The 25,322-nt window shown below is 42.0% G+C and overlaps 1 protein-coding gene across 1 annotated transcript in view; it reads right to left on the bottom strand.

Moving 5' to 3' along the window:
* Positions 1-25,322, bottom strand: part of gukh (NHS actin remodeling regulator GUK-holder) — a 198,506-nt gene that overhangs the window by 29,678 nt on the left and 143,506 nt on the right. The window contains exon 2 of the mRNA XM_019041837.2: positions 9,789-10,054. Within this exon, the coding sequence (XP_018897382.2) occupies positions 9,789-10,054 (266 nt within the window). The remainder of the gene's footprint in view (positions 1-9,788; positions 10,055-25,322) is intronic.

Genomic DNA, 25,322 nt, shown 5'->3' with positions numbered 1-25,322 from the left:
TAACCAGGGGGTCCGCAACGAACACCTTAAGGATCGACCTTTTACCACAGCTTTAAATGGGAAAATATCGATAATAATCGATGATTCACGCCTCGCCACTGAAGTGCAAGCGGGCCGCTGCAGCGTTGATGGACATCAATGGACCGATGAGCGTCTGAAAGGTGCAATTTTCTCGATGGAGGATATTACATGTTGCATGAATGGTCATCGCCGCGATAGCAATGGCCGCGGCCAATGTGACGGGCATCACCCCGAGTCGGGCGAGACGAAACGCCATGCCGCACAATGGATCGAGCCAATGAAAGAGGCCGGATATGAATTTTTTTTACTAAAACTGGAAATTTCCACATTTATTTCGTCAAATTTAAAATTTTGAGGGATGTTCCTTCAAGTCAATTTTACGAGAAAACCAGTGAGACCATTCTTAAGGCCTCGAAATCTTGCAGGGTGTCTACTGAAACAGGCTGATCAAAAATAAGTTCTTTTACTGTACTTTTTCAGTGCCTTATCAAGAAATTCAGTTACTCCTCCAACAGAAAAATTCCGTACTTTTTCAGTACCTCCATTTGACGAAATTCGAAAAATTTCAAAAATTTGAAATTGCGACAAAAATGCGAAAAAATTAAAAAAAAATTCCGAACCTTTTTGCGGAATTTCGCACTTTTTCAGTACTTCCGGACCGTCCTTAAAAACTCAGTACTAATTCCGGAAATTCCGGACTTGTAGACACCCTGTCTTGTAGTAACGGGGTTATAAGCGTTTAAAGTTTCCAAATCTTGTCCAGCCTCTCCAGTTGACTCATTCCATTGTGCGCCGCGGCGTGTCCTACAAGCTGCCCGGCATCGGCCACATCATTTCTAGGAAAAGCTCTCGACTCGAGAGCAATGATTTATATTTTAATTTCTCCGGGTCCTTTTCAATTTGAGTTCCCGTTATGGCGGCTCCCGCGACGCCAGTGTTTTTTGACAACTTCCAAGCTCGGTTCTGGCCGTGTGAATGGCCGTATTGTCTGCCCGCAATGAATGACCACTGCCCCCCTCGGCCCCCGCCCAGCACCGGACGCCACATCACGCCACTTACCTCTCGGGAACACCTCATCCTTCGATAAGACTCAAAGTTCAGTCTTACTAAGAGATTACAAGACGTTCAATTTCTACTTATTGTTGGTTTTCCAGGCCCTTCCTGCTATGACCGTTTTTAGCGAAAACTTCGAAGTTTCCGTTTCATCCGGAAGATGAAGTTCCTTCTTGCGGATCCGGAAGATAAATTTCCTTCTCACGGATCCGGAAGATGAAGTTCCTTTTTACGAAACCGGTCACAATAAATTATGACGTAACCAAACCTTTTCTCATATTCCACGAGAATGAAAAAGAGCTTGGTCTCTTTTCCGCTGACTCGGGGATTTTAAGGCAGAGTAGAAAAGTTGAAAGGGTTGAAACGCGAAATACAATTATTTTGAATTCCAAGTAGGTAAAATTGTATTCCTACAAAATGAAGGAGAACGTGAAAACTTTTTGACTAACTCGGAGACTTTAACACAAAGATAGAAAAGTTGGATAAGGTGAAACAAGTGATACAACTATTTTCCGAGGGTGGAATTATGCAAGGTTAATTATTGAACACCTACAAATAAATCCATTATTTTTAAAAATGTGGAAGTCAGTAAATCTAAATAATTTAATGATTCGAAAACTACATACGATTAAGATGAGAGAAGAGATAGTCTACCCGACGCGACGATACGATGTGGATGAGAGGACATTATAAAAAAGTGAGCTTTGTACCTAGCTAATTCTTCGATTCATCGCGGCTTGACGTAATCATCGGACCTATCAATTTTAACTTTCAATAAGGATGAAGCAAGAGCGCGGTCGCGGCTCGTCTATTTGCCTGGATCGGTGCTCCGACGGGACATATTTCTGGCGGTCCCATTCATCCTGGCTAACAAAATAACAATCGCTCCGAGTTTCTTTCATCTTAGCGCTCGCCCATTTTGAGACTTGTGCCTCCCGGCATCGCAATTACGAGAGGTCTCATACAAAGAAAAGCATAATCGCTTCATTTTCGTTTAAACTTAAGCCCCCCCCCCCCCCCCGAATCGTCGGGTAACGCAATCTAACTTCAAGCCGTTTTCTGGCATTGGAAATAAAACCATGCGTGCCGTTTCCAGCCCTGCCTGCCGCAGGTTGTCATTCCTCTGACATAAGGGCGTATCTTCGATTACGCATGAGCCCCGGAATGCATGAACTTACATGGACAATAGGGTTTACTTGAAAATAGATGTGCACTTACTCCAGAGGAGCGATGGAATTAGAAGTTCTATATTGGGTCATCAATTGAATTTTTATCAGCTCACATTCGTGACGTGTAAAATCTAGTGGCGTGCTTTGCGATAAATCGATTAATCTGCCATTTACGGGGCCGGATTAAGGGGATGGCCAAATGGGCCGCGACCCATGGCGGCAAAATTAGGGGGCGGCAAATTTTGCGATTTTTTTACATGCAGGTACAAAAAAATCGAATTCAGAAGAAAATTACAAAAAAGAAAAGGTGACAAAATCTCTGATTTTCTGAGAGTTCATTAATTTCTAATTTTGTCGTATTTCGGTGATACAAAAGACTGCGCACCTTTAATTAGTTGAGTTAAGAGAGAAACCAAACACGCAATTTGGCCTGGCGCAGCGCGGCGCAGAGAAATGATGACGAGGACTTGAGATGAAAAGGAGAAGCCCTCCACGCGGCGGTTGGCATGTAACACATATTAGCGCCTACGAGACTGCATGAATACTTCACGCATTGCGTCAAACACAGTACGGTCAACAGCGGTCGGCGCGGCGTGAAACGCACAGTGCCTACAAGACTACATGAATACTTCACGCATTGCGCCAAACACAGTGTGGTCAGCGCGGCACGGCGGCGGAAGTTAAAATGATTAAACCACATTTATGTTTGTTCTTTCTTAATTTTTTAGTTCATTTCTTACAAATGAAAGGCCTTGTCCCCACAGAGATATGTTTACGGAACTGAACTTTCGCGCGAAGTTCCGTGAACTTTTGCTGGTGGTACGTTGACAGGGCTTACGCAAAAAATGTGTCCAACACGAGTGAACGCGTCTTATGCACCCTTCTCCCTCCGGCACGTTCACTCGATGGTTTTTATTGATGTTTCAAAATGAATGAGAAGAGGGCGGCAAAATACAGGCGGCCCATGGGCGGCAAGTAGGTAAATCCGGCCATGGCCATTTAAACCCCCCCCCCCCCCCACGAAATTTGCGAAATTTTAAAGTATCTAATTTCAATTTGAGTCAATTTCGTCATGAATGCGTCACCTACTGTAAAGCGTTCTTCATTTTCTCTTCCTCCGTTTCTCCTTCTCTCTTACATCCCTTCTACTTCCTCCTATTTTTCGGGCAAGCGGGGAGGGGGAAGCTTGCGCCCCATACGCCCTCCCCTGGATCCACCGATGGTAATGTTGCTTTCAAGGTAAAAAATCTTGATTTTCTTCAGTTGTCTGCTCTCGTTTTCGAAGTCCTCTCCCTCCAGGGTTGCCGGAAGGTTTCCGACTCCTTTTTACGGTGATTCATGACGCTTTAAAATTACTATACGATAAGGTTGCAATTAACATAAATAATTTCAGTGCTCGGCGGGTGGGCCGAAGCGCAAACCGGGAGGGGTGGGGGTGGGGGGGGGGGGGTGCCGTGTCCCAGGCGGAACCACTCAAGCGGGGCTAAGCGCGTGTTTAATCTGAAATTAATCAAGGAACTCATCGGGACAAGGCGAGTATGACGGGCGGAGGGTGGAGGGTGAGGTCCCGCAAATGACTTTATGCAGATAGGCAGATAAGTCGCATATGCTCACAGCACACTGCACACCGCAGCGCACTGCATGCAAGAGCGATGCAGGGCCAAGCCCCGCGGCTGGAGACATGACTCCTCATCGCATCGCATTTGGCGTTCCCCGTTCCGTGTTGGCGTTGCTTGGCGGTTTTGAGGAGCCGCATTGACGTGACATTCCGACGGCAGACGCTGGGGAGTTGGGCGCACGCACCACCCGCGACACCTGAATATGTCGCCCTTCCCAAGTCTCGCCCGCCAAAGTTCCAAATAAGTCCCGGCGGCATGCGGCACCCCGTGAGGCATTGGCGGATCCAGCAAATTGGCAACATTGTTTTTCTTCATTTAAACCTATGGAAGTTTATCGATTCTTAGAGGGGCTAGGTGCTCCGACAAGAATCGATTATTTAACAGAAGTTTAAATGGAGGAAACTCGGTGTTGCCAAATTGCTTGATCCGTTTCTGCCTTAAGGACGCATTTAGATACAAGCTTGCGTTACGCAGCTTAGCAAGGGGGAGGGGTGGAAGGTCAGTGTCAGCGTTACGTAACCCTTTCTGTTGGTGAACAAAAAGAAAATCCAAAAAGTATTATACTCATTTTTTCAACGTCATTGGCCACACTATCAATTAATACAAATACTTCAATTTTTATCTACCTGTATATTCGACAGTTTTCCATAATTTGTGGGATCTGAAGGGTGGGAAATTCGCCAAGCGTTACGTGATGATTAACATGGGGTCCAGGTTTGCATTACGCAGCGTTACAAGGTGGGGAAGGGGAGTCAAAAATTATAAAACAAATTGCATTGCATAATTTATGAAAGCTCCCTTATGATTCTTACGTTTCTTACGTATGATAATTCAAATTTCCCTCAATATCTGTGTATGGATAGCCCAGAAATTTCCAACCATTTTATAGTTAGAGGTTTTGAAAAATCTCCAAAACTTTTATTTTTAAGAATAAATAAAGATATAGCTAACATCTCAAATTCATAAAGGCAGTGATTTTTTAAAGATCTCGCTTAACCAATGATTTTGAATTTTCTAGGAAAAAATACAATTTGCGAGTGGGGAGTTGGCAACGATGGAATGCAGTTACGTTCTTTCATGCGGGAAACGAAAGGATTGTCGCCGGAAAACTGGGCGCCGAAAGGGGGAGGTGGGACATTTTCCGAGGCGTAGCCGCTAGGCTACCAGCTCGGAGGCAACGACGCGACGCGTAGAGGGAGGAAAGCAGTCGATCGGCGCCTGACTTAATAATCACTCGCGGGTAAATGGAAGTTGGATATACACCGCTCGGGGGCATCGCGGTGCGCCGAGTTGCAAAGCTGACAAACTGGGAGGAGGAGGGGCATTTAAGGTGGGCACAGACATATCTCGTTGAAATTGAACTGTCTGAAATTATTACGGTAACCCCTGCGCCGGGCCGGCGGCCGGCGGCCTACGCACAGCATCGCTTCCTTCCAGTCTATTTTCTGGACTCGTATTTCACGGGTGCGTCGACCTGTAAAGCGTAAAGCCACTATGTAAGTGAATATCCTCGTCGGCGAGAGGAAAATGAGGTGGGATGGTAGGCGCACGATCTTCGTCTCCGCTCGTAAAAAATGTTCACTTCTTCCACCGTAAATAATGAATGAAATATGGGAGTGGACACAGGATGGATGCCGTTGAACTACTATGGACCCATCAACATTTACACTGGGAAAAAAAGTTACGGGCTATAGAGACATAACGTCCGTTCCGGGCATAGAGGCCGTAAGTTCCGGGTGCTAGAGCCGTAGTTTCGATTGCTCCGGGTGCTACGCCCGGAACTTTCGGCCTCTGAGCCCGGAACAAGGACGGTATGTCTACATAGACCGTAAGTACAGCTTCCACCGACGGAGTTTTCTTTTCAGTGTAGGCTTTTTGAAAAGGAACCTATCTTGTTTCGGTATGGATTTCAATTTGAAAATTTATTCATTTAGCAGCCGCATTAGAGGTGTTCTTCGAAAATTTCGCACATTAACAAGAGAATTAGATCTCTCGAAGGAAAAAACCAAAAAACGACTCATTAAAGCAGGTTACGAGAAACTCTATATAGTCATGCTGAGATAACTAATTTTTTTTAGATTTTAAGGGCCGGTAAAGTTTTAATACATTAGAATTAAATGCAATTCTCGGCAAATTAACAATGTCGCGATAAAAACCAGTGCTGATTTACTTTATCGGCGCAATTGGCAACGTGAAATTACTTTAAAAAGTAGCAGACGGAACAATCAAAGCTTCAATTAAGGTCGCACGCCGTTAAGTTAGTGAGTGTGCGAGTCTGTGGTACTATAATCGAGCTTCAACGCCTGGATGCAACTATTCGAGCTCCATGGATGTCCGTGTTGTATACCTACGGAAGAGAAGGCGTTTCGCTTTCAGACTCAATGTGCCTCGCCAGCAGCCAGCAGCCAGCAGCGCCCAGCGCTACTCACAATCAGTGGAGCGAGTCAATAAAAAAGTTTGCACGGTCATGCGAGAGGGAACCCTCCCTGGAAAATAGGATTGGAACATAGATCGAAAATGCACGCATAGAAGCTATTGTAAAGAATCGGTTATTAAGGTGTTCGCAACACCCTGTTAACCGATCCTTTTCCAAAGGTTTAAATAACAGGTAAATCGACATTTCGCAAAGCACGCCACGCCATTGCTTGTTGAATGTTGAAGCACTATAACCAACTCGGTTTTTGAGTGGAGATGTTGCATGTGTGAGGAATTTGCGATTTGACTATTGATTCTCACGTTAAAGTTAGCGAGAAACACGATGGTCCCACTGGTTTTCTCTGAAATCAACTCCCAAGCTCAAAAAAAGCTCTCAAGTTGAAACCAAAATGGAGGGGATATCCCACGCTATCCTGAGAGTCCACCGCTACATCAAGACAAACTCTCCATGCAAAGATAGGGAGCAAATACATTGACAGGGCACCCACTTTATATGGGGACTCTAAAACTGAACACACGGCAACCCTGCTCATGTATTTGCTCCCTATCTTTGCATGGAGAGTTTGTCTTGATGTAGCGGTGGACTCTCAGGATAGCGTGGGATATCCCCTCCATTTTGGCCTCAACTTGAGAGCTTTTTTTGAGCTTGGGAGTTGATTTCAGAGAAAACCAGTGGCACCATCGTGTTTCTCGCGAACTTTTACGTAAGAAACAATAGTCAAATCGCAAATTCCTCACACATGCAACATCTCCATTTTACTAATTTGCTGCCCATAAAATCGTCTTCAGTGCCGATTCGTAGATTCTTGTCGGTTGGTGATCGTGAAATTTGGATTGCTCTTACTTGCTTTTTTTTAAAAGCTCCACGAAAGGGAAAACGTTGGCTATCTCAATCTCAATGCGTGGACTGCAATGCGAAGAGAAGTGATGATGTACACGAGCAAATATTGCTGATAAGAGTTACGACCCGACGCGACGCCCGCCCGTCACTGATCTTGTTTGAATTATCAACTTGACCTTGCACATTGCAGGGGGGCTCGAGGGTGGTTAGGGGGCGGGCACCCAAGACACAAACGCTCCGATTGTGCACTGTGCAACCGTTGAGGTATGAACAAACACAGTCTTATCGTGTGTTGGTTCAGCTTTCAAAAGGTGTTGTTGTTTACCCTGCCGCAATCATAAACTCAGCTGTTCCGTTGTTTCAAACTGCTACGAATCACGGTGGTGAAAACCCAGCGACAAGATGTGTGTTAGGAAAAAAAAAAAAAGGAAAACTGCATGCGTATCATTACTATGACGAACTGTTCATGGATCGAATATCAGGGTGTCTACTAAAACAGGCTGGTCAAAAATAAGTACTTTTACAGTACTTTTTCAGTACATTCTCAAGAAATTCAGTACCTCCTTCCACCGAAAAATTCCGTACTTTTACATCAGTACCTCCATTTGATGAAATTAGAAAAATTTCAAAAATTTGGAATTGCGAAAAAATCCGGACCTTTTTGGAGAATTTCCGCACTTTTTCAGTACTTCCGGACCGCCCTTAAAAAATCAGTACTATTTCCGGACTTGTAGACACCCTATCGATGAAAGTTTTGATCTTTGTAAATTAAAACCCAAACCCTAAATTACAATCTTACAAAAATATGTTGACTTTTTTTCTTCTTTTTCCCCTTTTTTTTCTTGTATTTTAAAAACTATGGACAGAACACGAATTCCGCGTCTCACGGCAGAGAATTCCAAGCCTTAAAATATTCGGTATCGTGCTATCGTGCCGGGATCGAGGTCCGGCGTGCAAGCATGCACGAGACTGAGGCACGCCTTTAGTGCCGCACTGAAGAAAAACGCCGTATGAGCCTTCAGGTGTTGCCAAATTTCCTTGGGCAAATCACAAGTTTCCGGGAAATTTTGTACAAATTTTCCTTCCAATTTTTCAGAGAATTTTATTCCTAATTTGCTTTAAAGTGTCTGAAAAATTCAATGAAAATGTTCATAGTTCCTTCAAAAATATAAATATTTTCAGAGAGGAAATTTGGCAATAGTCAAAGGCTGATACGGCGTTCTTCCTTAGCGCGGCAGTTTACCGTGTGGTTCATCATCACACAATCATGAGGAATTCATCAGGGTGGCGAAGAGTAACCTAATCACGTTCCACCCGTAAAACCATAAGTTCTATAACGCCTGTCTCCTGAGATTTAATCCTGCCTCCACTCTGACGGACCTCGGTCACAATGCTGCCTTCCTGAGACCAATTACACATCGAGAACAAACTCAACACTATCCATAAACTATTTTATTGTTTATTACAGCATGCTAATGTATTATCCGAAATCATGGTATTTCTACGAGCCATCAAAAAATTTAAAATGGGAGGACGAATATTAAAAAAGTAAACTCTCTATGGGTTTTGCAACCCTGCGACTATGAATTCCACACACCGATAAAATGTTTAACAAGTCTTCATTTCTGGCATGCGGTTAACTTAATTTTATTTCCAGCCATGGTTGCAGGAAATTGAGGAATTCTTAGATCCTTTAGCGTAAAACGAGGGTTAAACTTGGGCGTTTGGCAACTCACTTTCCAGATCTTGATGCGACCAGGACCATTATTCCTGAAGTTAATTTGACCGCGGTGGAAATTCAGGCTCTACTTTCGAGATACTCCGACTGATAAGATCTCCGTATGTTATTTTGATGTTTTATTTTTTTTTTTGCCTTTAATAGCGCGGATAGCCGTGCGAGGAAAAATACGATATTGACGGAATGTCTGGTATGGAGAAGAAAACGTTTGGCGCTATCCGAAATCAATTTTCAATTCCTATCAAAAATTTATACTGAATTGGATAGAAACGGAGCATAAGAGACCATATAATCATCGATTCTCCGAATTACACTTCTACTCCTCTTAGAGGTTTCTTTCCAAAGGTCTATGATAATTACAGTGAGTAATTTCTTCAAATGCGAGGAAGCTTCGGTAGGAAAATATAAGTAAAAAGGACCTCGAGTAGTCGGTTACCCGATGATACGAGAAAAAAAATTGGCTCGCTCGCAATTTTCTCTAGAAAATTATTACTATGCCTGCACTACACGGAGTAAAAACTTCGTGCGTGGGACCCGAAGTTTAGGTCATATGTATCTTTGAAGTTTTCGGATTGAGTATCTGAACACTTTAGGTCCAGCTGCTGAGGTTTGGATCACACATCTGAAAGTTCAGTTTTTACATCTGAAGTACTTCGGTTTTCACATCCGAACAACTTCGGTTCTCACATCTGAAGTACTTCAGATGAAAGAACTGGAGTTTCAGATGTGTGATCCAAACCTCGACAGCTAGACCTGAAGTGTTCAGATGCTCAATCCGAAAACTTCAGAGATCCATTTGACCTAAACTTGGTCCCACGCACGAGGTTTTTTTCTCCGTGTATAATCACAAAAATAATACGTAAAAATATTTATGTTTTGGTGTGGTGATATTGAAGTATGTGTTGACTCACCGTTCGCGTCTCGATATCGATGTCGATGTCGACGGTGTAGCGCCTTCTTTTGGTGCTGAGGACGGGCGTGCAAGAGAAGTAACTCGCCGAGGGGTAGCCATTTTTCTTGAGCCGCTCGAGGACGGTGATGGGGGTTTTGGCGGCGGCTTCGTAGAGCCTTTGAATGAAAACTGGTCGACTGTCTTGCGTGAAGAACCCGCTGTCCGTGTGGTGCTCCCTCGTGAAGTGTGTCTTCAGCTCGCTGAACGATGTCAAATTGCTTTCAGCTGCAACAATCAAAACGAAAAACAGGATTATCTCGGGAACAATATAGCTGAGTACAGCGAAATAAAGATTAATCGGCACACAAAAGGAATAATTACACTGAAAAAAAAAAGTACGGCAAGTTTGGAGTTTCCTCAATTTCTTCGTTTTTCAATTCCCTGACTTCTGTAAATGAAAAGGACATCTGAAGGGGTATCCCTCCGAAAATTCAGGGACAACATTTCGGGCTACACTGGAAAAAAATACATTAGATCTCGAGTCCAGACTCTTAAAAACATCGACAAGAAAAAGTACTCTTCATTCTCTTGATTCAATCAGATTTAAGCTTAAATCAAGAACAAAGCCTCTTAATTTGAGCGGATTTCCTTTTGATTTAAGTTTTAATCTGATTGAATCAAGACTCCTTTTTCTTGTCAATGTTTTCAAGAGTCTGGACTCCAGATCCAAGGTGTTTTTTTTCCAGTGTATGGTATTTATACCATAACTAAGGTATATGTACCATTATTATATGTTGCCTTCACTGCGATTAGTGGTGTTCAATATTGACCACTAATTGTTTCAAAAGCCACAGATTTTTCTTAGTGTACAGATTCAATCTCTGGCTTGCCTAAGGGTGATTTCACGATAACTGGAATAGTTTTTTCGCCGTAACAGACAACACATTTTTCGGTCATATTCGAATAGTAATGATAATTACTCGAATTTTTTCGCATTAATCTTCAAAGGGTTACGTATTATAACGCTTTCTAATGATTTATTACTCTACTTCTCAATTATTATTATGTAAATTCGGAAAATGTGCTGTCTGTTACGCGGTAAAAAGTCAGCGTAACAGACAACACATTTTCGGCCATTTATATATTAAAATTGAAAAGTAGAGCGACAAATCGATGAAAAGCGTTATGACACGTAACCCTGTGTAGATTAATGCAAACAAATTCGAGTGATAATCATTACCACTAAAAATATGACCGAAAAATGTGTTGTCTGTTACGGCGACAAAACTATTTCAGTTATCGTGAAACCACCCCTAAACATTTTTGGACTGAGATGAGTGCGATTAGAAAAAATTAAACGCGAACATAGCAGCAACTGTGAGCTGGAGTAATAATATCGCTAATAAGGTGTTCGACTCATGTCTGTTATGACAGGATATCCACGAGCGACAGCTTGCGCGGCGGGAACGGGCAGATGTGACAATTGAGAGACAATGGGGGTGAGGGGGGTTATAATAAGTATTAGGGTCACTGAAACATCCCACCCCCCAAAATTTCGTGGTTTAAATTGGAGCTCTATTTTTCCAACGGACCGCGCGAGCACCATCGTGGTCATAAATTCAAGTTTGGTCACGCTGACCTCAACCGCGCTTAATCGACTTTAATGACCGATCTGAGGGTGACATGCTTCGTCCCAAGGGTCGTCCACGGAGATCGCTACCGGATGGCACAACCTACGCTGCCCTGCGGACTGATTATTGAAATTGATGGACAAAGCTATAGACAAAGCAGACATAGGGAGTATGGAGCGATCCTGTTGGTTGAAATGTGTGGTTCTTATAGACTAAGGGAGAACATGATAGACTAACTGCCGGGTCTCTCGTGGGTTGCCGTTAGTTAGCCTATTGCCTACCTCCTTTGTCCATTGCAACCACCCGCTTCCACCAATAGGATCTCTCCATATCTCTTGTGTCTCCTTTGTCTATAGCTTTGTCTATAGCTTTGTCTATCAATATCAATAATCGGTCCGCTGCCGAACATAGAGTCCGATGGATATTTGAGGGACTTTGAAAACAAGGCGCATACGTGCAATTTTGGTTAGTTCGAGAAATACGTGTTAGAAGTTTCGAACTTACATGAATCCTTATAGCGGAGATAAAGTTCAACGTGGTTTTATGATGCTTAAAAATTGGAGTTTGGGAACAATTTTTCACAGAATATACATTAGGACTTGGTTTTACTTGAAATCATTAATGTCTCAATTTTTTCAAAAATTACACTCATGCGCCTTGTCTGACAAGCCCCAAAGATTTCCTCAGCTTCCTCAGCGTTATTGATACCTATAGGATATGACTCATGCGGCAGACCTCAGAAGAAACGTCAAGTTACTATACGCTGCGCCATGCCACGTAAAGCACACTGACATGCTGAGGACAAATGTCATGAACATCCGAATGTTGCCACGTTTCCAGCGATAAAATATGAATTATGGAGAAAAGATGAGAGCATTTTTCCTTGAAATTTTTGGATCGTCTAGATCAAATTGCAAATGAAAGCCTGTAAAAAATTGGAGGAAAAGTATTCACAGGTCTCCAGAAAAATTCGTGTTTTATTGAAGGCAAAACGGCAACGTCTGAAGGCTCATACGGCGTTCTTCCTTCGCACGGCAGCACAGTTCTGCCAACCGCGGCTCGGAGTGCGGTGGATAATTGATTTGATCAGCAAGGGCGAGGCAAGAATAATCGATTATCGATACTTCCCCCATTTGAAACATTGGTAAAGAATCGATTATTGAGGTGTTCGTTGCGAACACCCTGGCTATCGATTCTTATCCATATGTTTAAATGAAAGATCAATCGATTTATCGCAAAGCACGCCACCGCCACTGTTGATTTGGAGGTTGACGCACCTTGACTTGGCCTGACACACTGCATTTGACCGTGACGATACGATCGATAGGTGAATCGGAAGGTTTTTGTCACCTTTTCTACTTGCTTCAATTCATAGCACACCTGAGTCCCCGAAGCGTAAGACAAAAGGAACAAAACCCGAGGAAGAGGTTTCGTTTGTGTCCTTTGAGTGTCCTTTGTGCGTTTCGAGATCGTCCACTTCACCCCTCTCCAGTAAAAGGGAGAAAAGATGAGAAGCCTTTCGTTTTAGGATTTCTGACATGCTACTCCGAAATCTGACCGGTTACGGAGGCTTACAGTCTCTAGTTAGTGAGAGTAAGAGCAATGCAATTGGCCCCAACCATTTAATGATAAAGAAATCTACGTTCATTTTGCTGAGAAATTCTGTGGAACTTCAGAGATCAAATTTTGAGGACGGAAAAACCACCTCAAAGTTGATTCGGTTTTCAAGCGCCCGAGGAATTCATTAAAACGTGGTCAAAATTTGAGTAAAGCCTTTCTTATAATAAATAATAACTTGAGCTCAAAGCTAGTTTTGGTGACGTAGCACTACAAAATTTACATTTTTGGCGCACATACAATGATAAATAATACGAATTTTGCAATGCTATGCCATCACAATCATCTATGAAACTTGGTTGAGACTTTTACGAAAGGTATGTATCATAAAAAGTTTGTTTTGCGGTAAATTTCAATAAAAGTAAAAGTAAAAAGAAAACACAAGATGGTGTAAATATCCGATGTAATATCACACAATGATTTCTGGAAACCGTCAAAATATGGTTCCTCAAGTTTTGGATCAAATTTGGTCAAATTTTGAATCCTCATGATAAAACCACGGCGCTATCTGTTAGAGCATCTATTGACGTCAACAGAACACACAGAAATGTGAGAGAGCGAAAGGGGGGAGGGTGGCATTCAGTGAGAGACTCTCACTTGAGCAAAATCTGACGCAGGATTTGCCGTTTTTCTGCACGATCACATAATTTCATGAGTGCTCTGCGCCGTCATACGTGACACAAGTAATAAATGCTGCTAAAGCTAGGAAAAACATTATTCAGAACTCCGACGCCCGGGAATGCTTATTGCTCAGCGCTCGAATCGTCAATGCACACAAGAGTGCGTATTTCATACACACGACTTCAACAGACGACGAAAAACAGTAGCCTTATAAATTGGAGTCCATAAGTTTCGCTCCTTCTCTTCGTTCTTCTCATTTATTACTGGGGAAAAAGCGCTCCCGTTAAGAATTGTTTCACTTCCCCTTCTCCTGGTACACAGCGATGCGTGTAAGTACTTGAGGGACTCCACGACAGAACACTGAGTCGGTGTTGGAATTATACAGGAGCTGAATAAATTGTTTAAAATATGAAAAAAGAAGTCCGAGGATGAAGAATCTCGCCTTCATATAAGAAGTTGCGATTTTGCAAAATGGCAACACTGTTTTTCCTCCATTTAAATCCGTTAAAAATATCGATTATAGGTGAGGCAGGCTGCCTCACCAAGAATGGATTGTTTCTGATACATTTAATGGTAGAAAACAGAGTTGCCAACTTTAAAGAATCGCCACTGCAGATAGGGATGTTTCGAACCAATCCTATTCGATACTCTTGCCAACGCACATTGGCGTAGCCGGGAATTTTCCAGGGTCTAATATTTTTGATGGAAACGGGGGTACCTCAAGTAAGGCAGGCGCAGAGACCGCAGGGTGTCTACAAAAATTTTATTTTGGATTTTCCTGATTTTTTTAAATGACAATTCTTGATGTTTTGCGATAATAAATCGACACTCGTTTGATTTTACAGACCAATATATTTGATGGATTTAATCAAATGTTTGACTTTTGCAAAAGCTAATACTGTATGGATTTGATAAATGCTTAACGCAACCGTAATTTCCTGATCTTTGACCGATTTCCCTAATATTTTCCTAATTTTTCCTGATGTTAACAAATTCCTTGATATTTTTCGGGTTTTTAGGTTCTTACAAACGGTTGCTACTCCAATACTCGGGTGAAACATTCATGAAAAGCGTGAAAATTATAATCTCTGGTCAAGACAGTCGAAATTCTCGAAACACTCTTCTCCCGGCATCGCCTCTGCTTACAAAAACTATTGTACTAATAACTATGAAATATTCAGATATTTTGCAACTTATACTGAGGGTGTAAGGAATATCAGGGTCTGCATTTAGACCGTAACATCTTTCGATAAGAGCGATCAAATTTTCGTTTTACTGATTCCAGAAAATTTCCCATTTTCAGCATTTTCTTTTCACACACACTCATGCGAAAAAGAGGAAAGACCAGCGCACACAGACACCAAGATATCCTCCCGAAAATTAAGAAGGGGGGTGAGAAAACCGATCGAGGCAGTGAGCTGAAAGTTTTCTTGTTCAAGAGAATGAGGACGGGGGTAGGTTAGGAAACTGCGGCGCGACGCAGTCGCCATCTCGCTAAGGGTGGGAAGAGGGCGCAAAAAGTCAAGTCTACTTGGAATGTATAAGCATATTCAAATGGTGCATGTTCGCGCCCCAGAATGGACTGCAGAACACACAATTCAAAAGCATTAAGGCTCCGAGCCTAAAACTTTAACTAGTGGAGGAAGCTTTGGAAATGCCGGGTGGGGGGAGGAGGGTTGCGGTTGAAACGCGGAAAAAATACGGGCTGAGAAAATAGCTGAACAACTACTATACGGCCGAAAGAATGTCACTCTGTCCTCGTATCTTCCTACATGATTTATTGCAGCGTCTGTAAATTCATCTGCATGTTTCCTCTCCAAAGTTGCATTTCGGCAGCAAAAGCTAACGGATGGCATTTCACGCCTGCGGAGCAACCGAGTTGTCGGATAGGTGCAAAAATTGGACTGCATTTCGTAATTGGACCGCGTTTAACAGAAAGGAACCAAGCCACATCCGCTATGGCAAAATTTAATTGGGCAATTTAATTTTTCACGAGAAAACGTTTGTGTGGATTCCTTTGAAAAGTTGAAGGAATTTGCTACGTGCTCTGGAGAAAATCCACTGAAATCTGCACGAAAATCCGCACAACCGATTTTATGTAAAAAATTAAATTGCCCGATTAAATCTGGCAATAGCTGATGTGGCTTGGTTCCTTTCTGTTTAACGCGGTCCAATTAGGAATTGCAGTTTCTGGCTCATGTTAAAAACAACATATATGCCATAAGGTTTCCTGTGCAGTTAGAGGCTTTAATGGATGACTCTGAAATTGCAGTTCTCAATTGCAAAATTAAGTTAAATTGTCGTTTCTTTCATATAATGTGATCGTGAAGTATGAAAACAGCAGCAATTTTTCAACTCGGAGCACTTCGTTTTGATTTCGATGAAAAAACGCTTACCCTCTCGTAAACATGGTAGAGTCCTCCTGAAACCTCGCAAACGACGAATTGTTGACTTATTAAGTCTTTCTATCATTCCTGTAGGAGAAAAAGTGGAGGGAAGTCGGCACACGTCCGGCCGTATTCACGAAATACGTACCGATGGGGTATGATTGCACTCACAAGAGAGGGGGAAAAAGAGAACGCTAAGGCTCAAAATATAAAAACAGTATTTCCGCATTGTATGAGTAAGACAACGGCAATTAATGCAAGGCGTCGCATCATGTGGATTGATTACTTCGACAAGTCGAGTACATATGAGGTGAAAATTGGAAGAGCTGAATTGACAAGGCGCATAAGTGAAGTTTTCACGATTTCGAGAAATACGTGTTTTAAGTTTCGAAATGACACGGATCCTTGTGGCGGAAAGAAAGTTCAACCTGACTTTTTGATGCTTAAAAATTGGAGTCAGGGAGCGAATTTTTCACGGAATATGCATTAAGACTAGTTTTACATGGAATCATTAATATCTCGAAATTTTTTCAAAAATAGCAGACCTGCGCCTTGTCCTCCAAGCTCCTCAATAAGCATCGCAGAGGAGCGCTCACATGCACAATAATTGCACACTTACTCAAATACATTTTCGGCGGATACTTTCATTGTCAGACGCACACAAGTACGCAAAAAATTAAAAACATTGATCTGGTGTTTACGATAAATGATTCTTTATTTCTCAAGTCTCCTCGCTTCGTAGATAACTTGAACGATTGTTGCGGCTAAGCAATGAAAATTATCCGATAGATTTGCAGGGGGAGGCGCAGAGATAAATCAAAACATGGTAGGAGAAAAATGATTGATGGCGAGTTTACTTGTTGTCTGCCTTTTGCCTCTCGTGGAACTGAGAACAATGAGAAGGTTTATGATTGGTGCGGTAAGAGGCTCGTGGAGATATGACACTTAGGAGAAGAAGGGGCATAAAAATGAAATTTAACAGGGCACTCGAGAGGGTGGAGGAGGGGTTTCTCCTTCGAACTGTTGGGAGCTTTTTAATTAAAAAGAAAGAGAGATACGGGATGAATGAACGACTATCTCCCTCCGAGAAACCCTCTAAGCCATACAAATAGACTTATTCTTGCGGTTGAAATTTGAAATCCTTATTTCAATGCTGACTGAAAATCCAGTGGTTTGCCCAATCGTAAAATTTAATTTCGGATCGCCATAACAGAGGCCCACAGACAGCCGTCTTTCCATCTCATTTTTATTTTCCATTATTTTTTCCTCAATACCATATCTACGGAAAATATTACTTTCGGTATTGAAGTGGTGGGTAGATCCGCTTCAAGATCAGCCACTGTCGATTTAAGGGAATCTTCCCCCCCCTCTCTCTCTCCCTTTTTCCTCTTTTTCCATACTCTCTCCCTGTTTCAACACCAGAAAATCGAAGAAAGAAAGGACCTGGAGAATTAACATTGTGAAGAATTCGGGGGGGGGGGGGGGGGACTTACTTTGCTACTTTTCAGCGACTATTCTGTTTTCGGAGATAGAATTTTTCAGCGTTTTTGACAACGATGATAATGAAAACGTATGAAACAATGAAAGACATAATTTGATTGTTGGTAGACCTGACGTCAGCATCGTTTTTGGGACCCTTTTGAAAATCGTGGGGGCTAATGATTTTTTTTCTTCTCCTTCTTCCCTGGTTTACCCTGGTAAAAATTGGCAGTAGAATCTGTGTTCCAGAATACCATAGACCTAAAGCCGGCTGTAAGATTTCCAATAGCTTCTGTAGCAGGCTGTACAATTTTTTTAAGCCTTTTATAGCCGATGGCAACTAAGCAACAGCCAGACGATAAAGTTTATGCTAAGCTTTACTAAATACGGATACTAGGACTTAGTTGGTTTTTGGACTACCGCTTTTTTTTTGTGCCGTAGTATCTTGATTTATTTTGCGAGGAAAGCTCCGTATTTTTGATGGATGCCTGTAATTCTTAAGATGTTGGAGCGCCTTCAATTTCTTATGATACTGTGCAATACCTCTGAAGTGAAATAGTTGCTTCAGACGCCGCGCCGTGGCAGGCTGCGGCGCGGCGGGCGGGCAGAGAGTGCGAAACGCGCATTGGCGCTTCAAACCTAACAGGGATACTTCACGCATTGCGCAATGCGTGAAGTATCCCTGTTAGGTTTGTAGGCGCCAGTGCGTCGCCTCTCCGCTTTGTGTTAGGCTCTAATAATCAATCTCGCGGAGTCAGCGTTTTTCAACTCATGATTTTGAAATGTTTGCACACTCTGTATGGATTATTCTCATTTTAATTGATAAAAAAAAATATGTTTTAAAGGAAAATATAATGTGTTTTGTAAATAAATATTAAGGTAGTTCCGTATCAAACTTTATGAGTTCCAAAGCACACGAATTTCTACACAATTTCTAATAGCCTTTTATAGCCAATGGCGATAAAGTGTAAAGCCCGGCGATAGGAACTATAGCCCGACTGCTATACTTTTTTATAGCTTCGTATAGCCTGGCTGTATGATTTGCTCCGCTTTCTACAGCCAGCTATATGATTTTCAACAGCCTTCTTTAGTCGGCTATAAGAACTCCTATGGTATTTTGAAACGCAGCTCCTATCGCCAATTTTTACCAGGGTACAGATTTTCAGATTTTCAATTGGACTTTGACCAATATCTTTAAATTTTCCGCAAATTTAACACGATTTTGATACGCGCATTATTGTGATGGTCTTTTGGTGAAAACCCAGCGCGTTGGAGAAAATTGCGGAAGCCCAGGAAACTTAGATCCCTAGGCAGGGATCTACGACATAAACGGTTACGGCTGCGTGCTGGGTAGCCTTTTCATTGTTCCCGCGATACACGTTTGCAGAGGATCTTAACCCTAGTCACCGGATCTCGACAAATCATTATTCCCGTGCAAATAAATACAGAATCTCAGAGTTTTTCGAAGGGTCTGCTAACGCTGCGCGCGGTGCACTAGCGCAGCATGCAATGGACATCACGACTGGTATGTCGCGGACGCGGGCGGGCGCCGCGGCGGTTTAGTTGCCAGATTTCGCTGAAAATTAGAATCATTCCCTCAACACTCAATACAAAGTATAAGGATTTTTCTGCACAATTAGGCAACCATGCGCGGCGGGCCTCTCCATTTACGGAAGCTGCACGCCACCAAAGGGCATCCCCATCAACTATACCGCGCTCAGGAAGAACGTCTTATGGACATTCATGCGTTGCCAAATTTGCACCGATAAAACGCTTATTGTCGAAATAACTCGTGGGTACTTTTCATTGATATTTTCAGATATTTCAGATCGAATTACAGAAGAAATTATTTTTCTGTGAAACATTGGGAGAGACATATATTAATACATTACCCAAAATATCGTTTTTTACTGATGGAAATGTTGCAACGTCGGAAGACTCATACGGCGTTTTTCCTTACCACGGAAGTATGAGTGCCATGCCGCCCTCAACCTCAGGCTGACCAGTACCACCATACTACTACGGCAGATCTAGGATTTGACTTCTGCTCCGCGCAACAGCCCAAGCGAATTCAGCGCTAATGTCTATAAAGGTAAGCGTGGGCAGAGACAATTTACAAAGCTTAGACAATTTTCCCACGAATATTATAAACTTATTGTTAGCTGTAGGGCAGGTGTAATATTTTTTTGCTAATCTACAAGATTCAACAATAAAGGAAAACTATTCAGCGAACACGAAACCGACTCATTACTACAGAAAGCGTCGAGTGTTGTTAAGGAACTACACCGGGAAAATGTTCGGGTCTTTTTCCTCGATAGAAATGGAGCGTTTTTTAAAACTTCAGCAGTGATAAATAATACGCCCATCGCAGCTTTGATGGATAAACTGGAAGTTCTGATATCATATGTATGATGGAAATGGTAGGGTGGAAACAAAGATATTACTTAACGCCCCCTCTATTTTCTCTGCGGGTGGAGATCTGACAGTTTGGCAAACTGAAGTCAAGTCACCGTGTCATTGGCATCGCTGTGGGGATAGAACTTGTCTTTCCTTTTAAGCCGAGCGGGAACAAGCTTTTCTGAGGTGGATCGAGGGTACACGCAGGAATTTGCCGCGGCGACCACCTAAAATAATTTCATTCTCCGTATCCTTGGACACGGAGTAGCACAATACCTACCTCTTTTTAACAGTGGTGCCCCCCGAAATTTACAGTCATATCCGTTGAGCGATTTGATCAAACCCAATGACATAATTCAGAGCAGCTGCGGATTAACACAGTGTATAAGCCTTAACCAAAATTAGATTGAACTACTGCGGCAGGAGCGGAATTTAACGACGATAAGGTACTTTAACAAAGCACCAAAGGCCCGTTTATGATCATTGGAAACATTCAATGGGAAAGACATTATTCAGACGATAGCTGGTATGCATTTGGAGTCACACATTTCATAATCATTAAACTGTTATGAAGGCATAGGTACACTTAAAAATGTTGGTACCAGAAGAACATGCGAAAACCGTCAAAAGGTTGATGGAAAGAGCCAGTCCAAAAAAGGACCCCTTTTTGGAGAACTATGGACTTCAGTCCCAATGTGGCCTCTACAAAACTTTGCGATGAAACAATCCCCCTCTGAAAGTTTTTGAAGTTTATAGTTGGAACCTCATTAAGGCTTTACAGCGTTTGTAAAATGTACATTTTTTACCATTGAAAAATGGTAATATTCAGTAGTTCCTCGTTCGAAAACACAAAATTTGCTGATCCTTTTTTATATCTCTACATTTGTTACCATTGAAAAATATAAACTTTGAAACGTTGTATTGCCAAAACGAGCTTTAAATTCAAGCTAAACATTTCAGTGGAAGTTTGACTTATTACAAGCTTTCATTTTGGCCAAGTTTGGAAGAAAACCCAACGGTTTTCTTCCAAACTCCCCGCACGGAGGGACACTTTTCTGACAGGCTCTTCCTCTCAAGATCAACTGAATTACATTTTGCAATAAGGAACCGGTATCTCTGGCTTTCCCACAAAAGGACATCCGCATGTATGTTTTTCCTAAACTGGGCCAGAAATAGTTCCTCACCGCAAAATGTAATCCGACTCCAATCCTTCGGCTGAGATTTAGTTTCACGTGTACTAAGACTACTATACCTGGGGCTCATTGGTTATTTGCTGGAAACAAATAACAAAGTAAGTGGTAAGTAAATAATGAGCGAGTGATAAAAAATGTGAGTGATGACAAATATCGTCGTTTCCTACACGAAAGAACGTAACTCCATTTCAATGTTGCCAAATTCCTCCTCGCAAATTGAGTAATAATTGAGAGAATCTTGGGGTTTTTCGATTGAAAAATTTACAGATTTTTCCTCAGATGCCACGTTAAAATCAGACAATTTTGGATCAAAATTGCACAGGTAAATTTTTGTTAAATGAGTTAATTGTTGTAGTCAATTTGGCAACCTTGGAATGGAGTTACGTTCCTTCGTCCGGGAGACGACGATATTTACCGCGCACATTCCATCGTTTTTATGATACTACATCCCGGGTTCCCGGCTGCGGGAGGTGCGAGAGGATAAAATGGGAGCAGAAATAAGGAAAATCAGAGGAAGCAGTGAGCTGTGCGAAATTTCGAGACGCGACGACCAAGAAAACCAGACTCGCCGACCGCGCGCGCTTCCCAACTTTTTTAAGCTCGAGCTTCCGCACGTTGACAACGGCGAGAGGGCGACACCGCGGAGCGATCCAGATTTACACCATTTTCCTGGCGTGAATAAATCAGGGAATAAATGATGCGTCTGCACTCGATGGGCTTCGCTCCGTTGCGTTGCGTTCGGGTTCACTTTCACATGACCGGGGAGGAACTCGACGTCGCTAACACGACAGAAACTCGCTTTTCCCGGCTAAAATCCGAGGATTTTCACTCGGAAAATTCCTACGCTTCTAAGTGTGATTTCTGATTTTCGAATGCGCCGGAAATAAGGGCTTCGAGACCGATGGAGTTGAGGGGCGTGGGAAAACAAGGCGCAAGAGAGAAGTTATTGAAAAAAAAAAAATAAGATATTAGTGATTTCAACTAAAACTAGGCTTGGAATATGTTCTGTGGAAAATTCACCACTAAAATCCACACGGTACACTGGGAAAAAAACAAAAAAAAAAAAACACATTAAGTAGATCAAGAGTCCAGACTCTTGAAAACATTGACAAGAAAAAATAATCTTGATTCAATCAGATTTAAGCTTAAATGAAAAGGAAATCCGCTCAAATTAAGAGGTTTGGTTCTTGATTTAAGCTTAAATCTGATTGAATCAAGAGTATTTTTTCTTGTCGATGTTTTTAAGAGTCTGGACTCTAGATCCAATGTGTTTTTTTTCCAGTGTAAGAGAGAGTAACCGACATGTTGTGTTAATATGGGTTTTAGTAAAACAAAATAACCCAAACCTTCGTTCGACTCTGGGGTTTCCCGGTCTCTCCAGTGTTTTCGGAGCTAAATTCACTGCAAACTGTACCTAAGTCAACACAAAATTAGGGTTGGTTTGTGTTTCACTTCCTATATCAACCAAAAGTAACACAAGAACACAAATATTTTTCTCCTCGGATCTGCTGGGTGTGACGTAGCCGATTCGAAAATACCCGGACCTTGGCCACAAGAATTTGACACGTTACACTTGCGCGACAGCCTCGTCCGAATCCGTGTAAGTGCGACTGGGAAAAAAGTATGAGATTAATAAATAAACTAGAATAATCTCTCCGACAATAAAAATGAAAAGCCGATGAATTAAATTCGTGGAGAAATGCGTGGAAGGTGTGGGAGAAAGGGGGAATACAGCGCGGTTTGGGGGGACTCGGACCGTTCCTTTTTTTGGAAATATACTTCCAGCGTTGCCACGTTTTACGAAAATAAAACTTGAATCCAGGAGCATGATTTTCAGAGCTGGAGAGCTGTTACAATTTCAAAAAGAGTTCTCTTCGTCTTATCACAAAGGTCCAGGAGGAAATTCGGAAGCTCATAAAAAATTTTGGAAATCCAACGTTCGGCCAGATGGAGGAATTCATTAGAGATATATCTCGTCACCTTCCGGCCAAAGTATCACCAGCGCCATGCGACATTTCAAAATTTCCGCCGCCATTTTATTTTTTGCAGAGATATTGTCTGATGAATCAGTTAGAAAATTTTACTGAATTTTATCGGCAGCACAAAAAAAATACAGGGAAATTTTCGGCCAGCTTCGTTGAACAATTTCTCTGTAAAAAAATAGAATGGTGGCGGAAATTTTTAAACGTTGCATGACGCTTGTGATACTTCGGCCGGGAGGTGACGATCTATGGGGAGGTATCAAGCTCTTTTTTACAGCTTCTATACTCCTGAAAACCCCGTTTCAGATAAATTTGCCTTTCTCATCTGCTACTGCGCAGGCGTATGACAAGGGTACGTATACTTTCGTGAAACAGGGTATATACTTTTCAGAATCAGGGTACACATCCATACAGCAACCACTGTTGAATTTCCTTGTTGAATAAGAATAAGCGTACTTGAAAGCATTAGGCACCCCTTGATAAAGCGCTCCCTCACACCAATTGGCGAGTGCAACTTATGCATTCGTGATGTTTTTCACGGAGCTGGAATTTTGCGGGTAAATTCTACCCCTGTGACTCAAGATGGCAAGTTGGCAACTTGCGGGGTAAGAGCCTCCGGTTCGCAGGTTTCATCTGTTATGTTGGCACTGGCGAGTCTGTGCCCGACAATTGTGTTCGAACGTGCTCAGACTGGGTATCTCCGACTTAAAAAACCCCACCAATCTTCTTGATCTCCGGATTCGGCCATCAAAGTTCGGATCGAATCTTCTTCCCCATAATTTGGGTTGCCCCTTTTATCTTTCTACTGCATTGTTGGACATTCTTACGAAAGAGGATGTACTCCTTAAAAGCCTTCGGCGGCATTTGAAGAGACTGTAACTGACTGGTCATTTAGACCGACCAAGGGCTTACGAGCATCATTCCTAATTAGAGAAAGAGGCGTGCAAGAATTTAGGATGGTGTTAAAGAAAAGAGACCGGTCCATTTCGCAAAGCTCCACTTGGTGCAGGGAACGGATATTTTGTGCGAGACGTGCTACTGATAAGATGATCTATTAAAAAGCGTTGTGCTCCCTTGGACCCTTGAGATAATGAGTGGGACCACGAAAATATTATTTTTGGTCCATTTTAAAAACATTTTCTGCTCTCCTACCTCTTGATAATTTGTATGCACTTTTCGACGATGAGTTTGATCAAATTTTGCGAAAAAATCTGTTAAATTTCGGCTAATTCTACATAAATTGAAAAAAGAAAAAAAATCAATTTACTTAGTGCCTTGCCCTTAGTTTCCTGATGCTGTCGGAAACTTTGAGGATGAGCCGGTAATAGTGTTTCCTTGTTGTAAAACATAACCCAGTTAGGAACTTTCATTTTTATTTTTATTTTACTTGATTTGAATTACAATTTAGTCAAGGTATATCTGTGTTGCCTGTTGCAGCTACAAGAAAAGTCAAATGTATAAAGCATAGTTATGATTTTGATCATAATTATTCGTGAATAAAATTGAAGAAAAGATGGAGAAAGTCACATTTTTTGTTAATTTTGTCAGCAGCAATTAATCAAGAAAGAGTATCAGGATAGTGCCATAAACTTCTTTTCATGATTACGAAGAAAATTATGAAAGCATCTACGACGAGAAACTACTTGAATTGTAGTAAATATTTTTAGCACGAGTTCGCAAAAGTTTCGAGAGTCATACAAAAAACCGTACCGACAAGCCGGAAATAAAAGATCAACCCCCCTAAAATGAACCCAATACTGAAATTCGTATTATTCCGAAGGTGTGACGTGGAAAGTGCAAATTTTATTGCACGCGTCACCAATCGTTCTATTGCAGTTTTGACCAACAATAATCGACATTTATTTGAGAGCACATTCAAAGAAGACTGCTTAATTTATTTGCCACAGACCATGGTGACTAAATAAATTATGTCTCTCAAAGACCTTCGGATGCCACCGACTCCTTCCCCTCGAATCGAACTTTCCAAAATAAATAAGAGCTGTCGAGCTAGCATTGTAAGGAAGGATTCATACAGCTTAAAAAGAACCGAACAAAGGTCGTAATAAAATATTCTCGTTGCAATGCAGCGCTTTCTCAGACTCAGGCGGCTGAACCGAAGTCACGATTTTCGTCGACTCAGCTGAAGTGAAAATTATAGGGAGAGGAACGTCAAAATGCGAGGCAAACAAGGAGCTTCTTATTCAAAAAAAATGTACAGGCAAAGAGCAGAGGTCTAATCGAGATAA

This window comes from Bemisia tabaci, chromosome 3 (assembly GCF_918797505.1).
Source record: "Bemisia tabaci chromosome 3, PGI_BMITA_v3".
Lineage (NCBI taxonomy): Eukaryota > Metazoa > Arthropoda > Insecta > Hemiptera > Aleyrodidae > Bemisia > Bemisia tabaci.
Note: the sequence above shows the minus strand (reverse complement) of the source record. Positions and strands in the feature narration are given on the sequence as shown.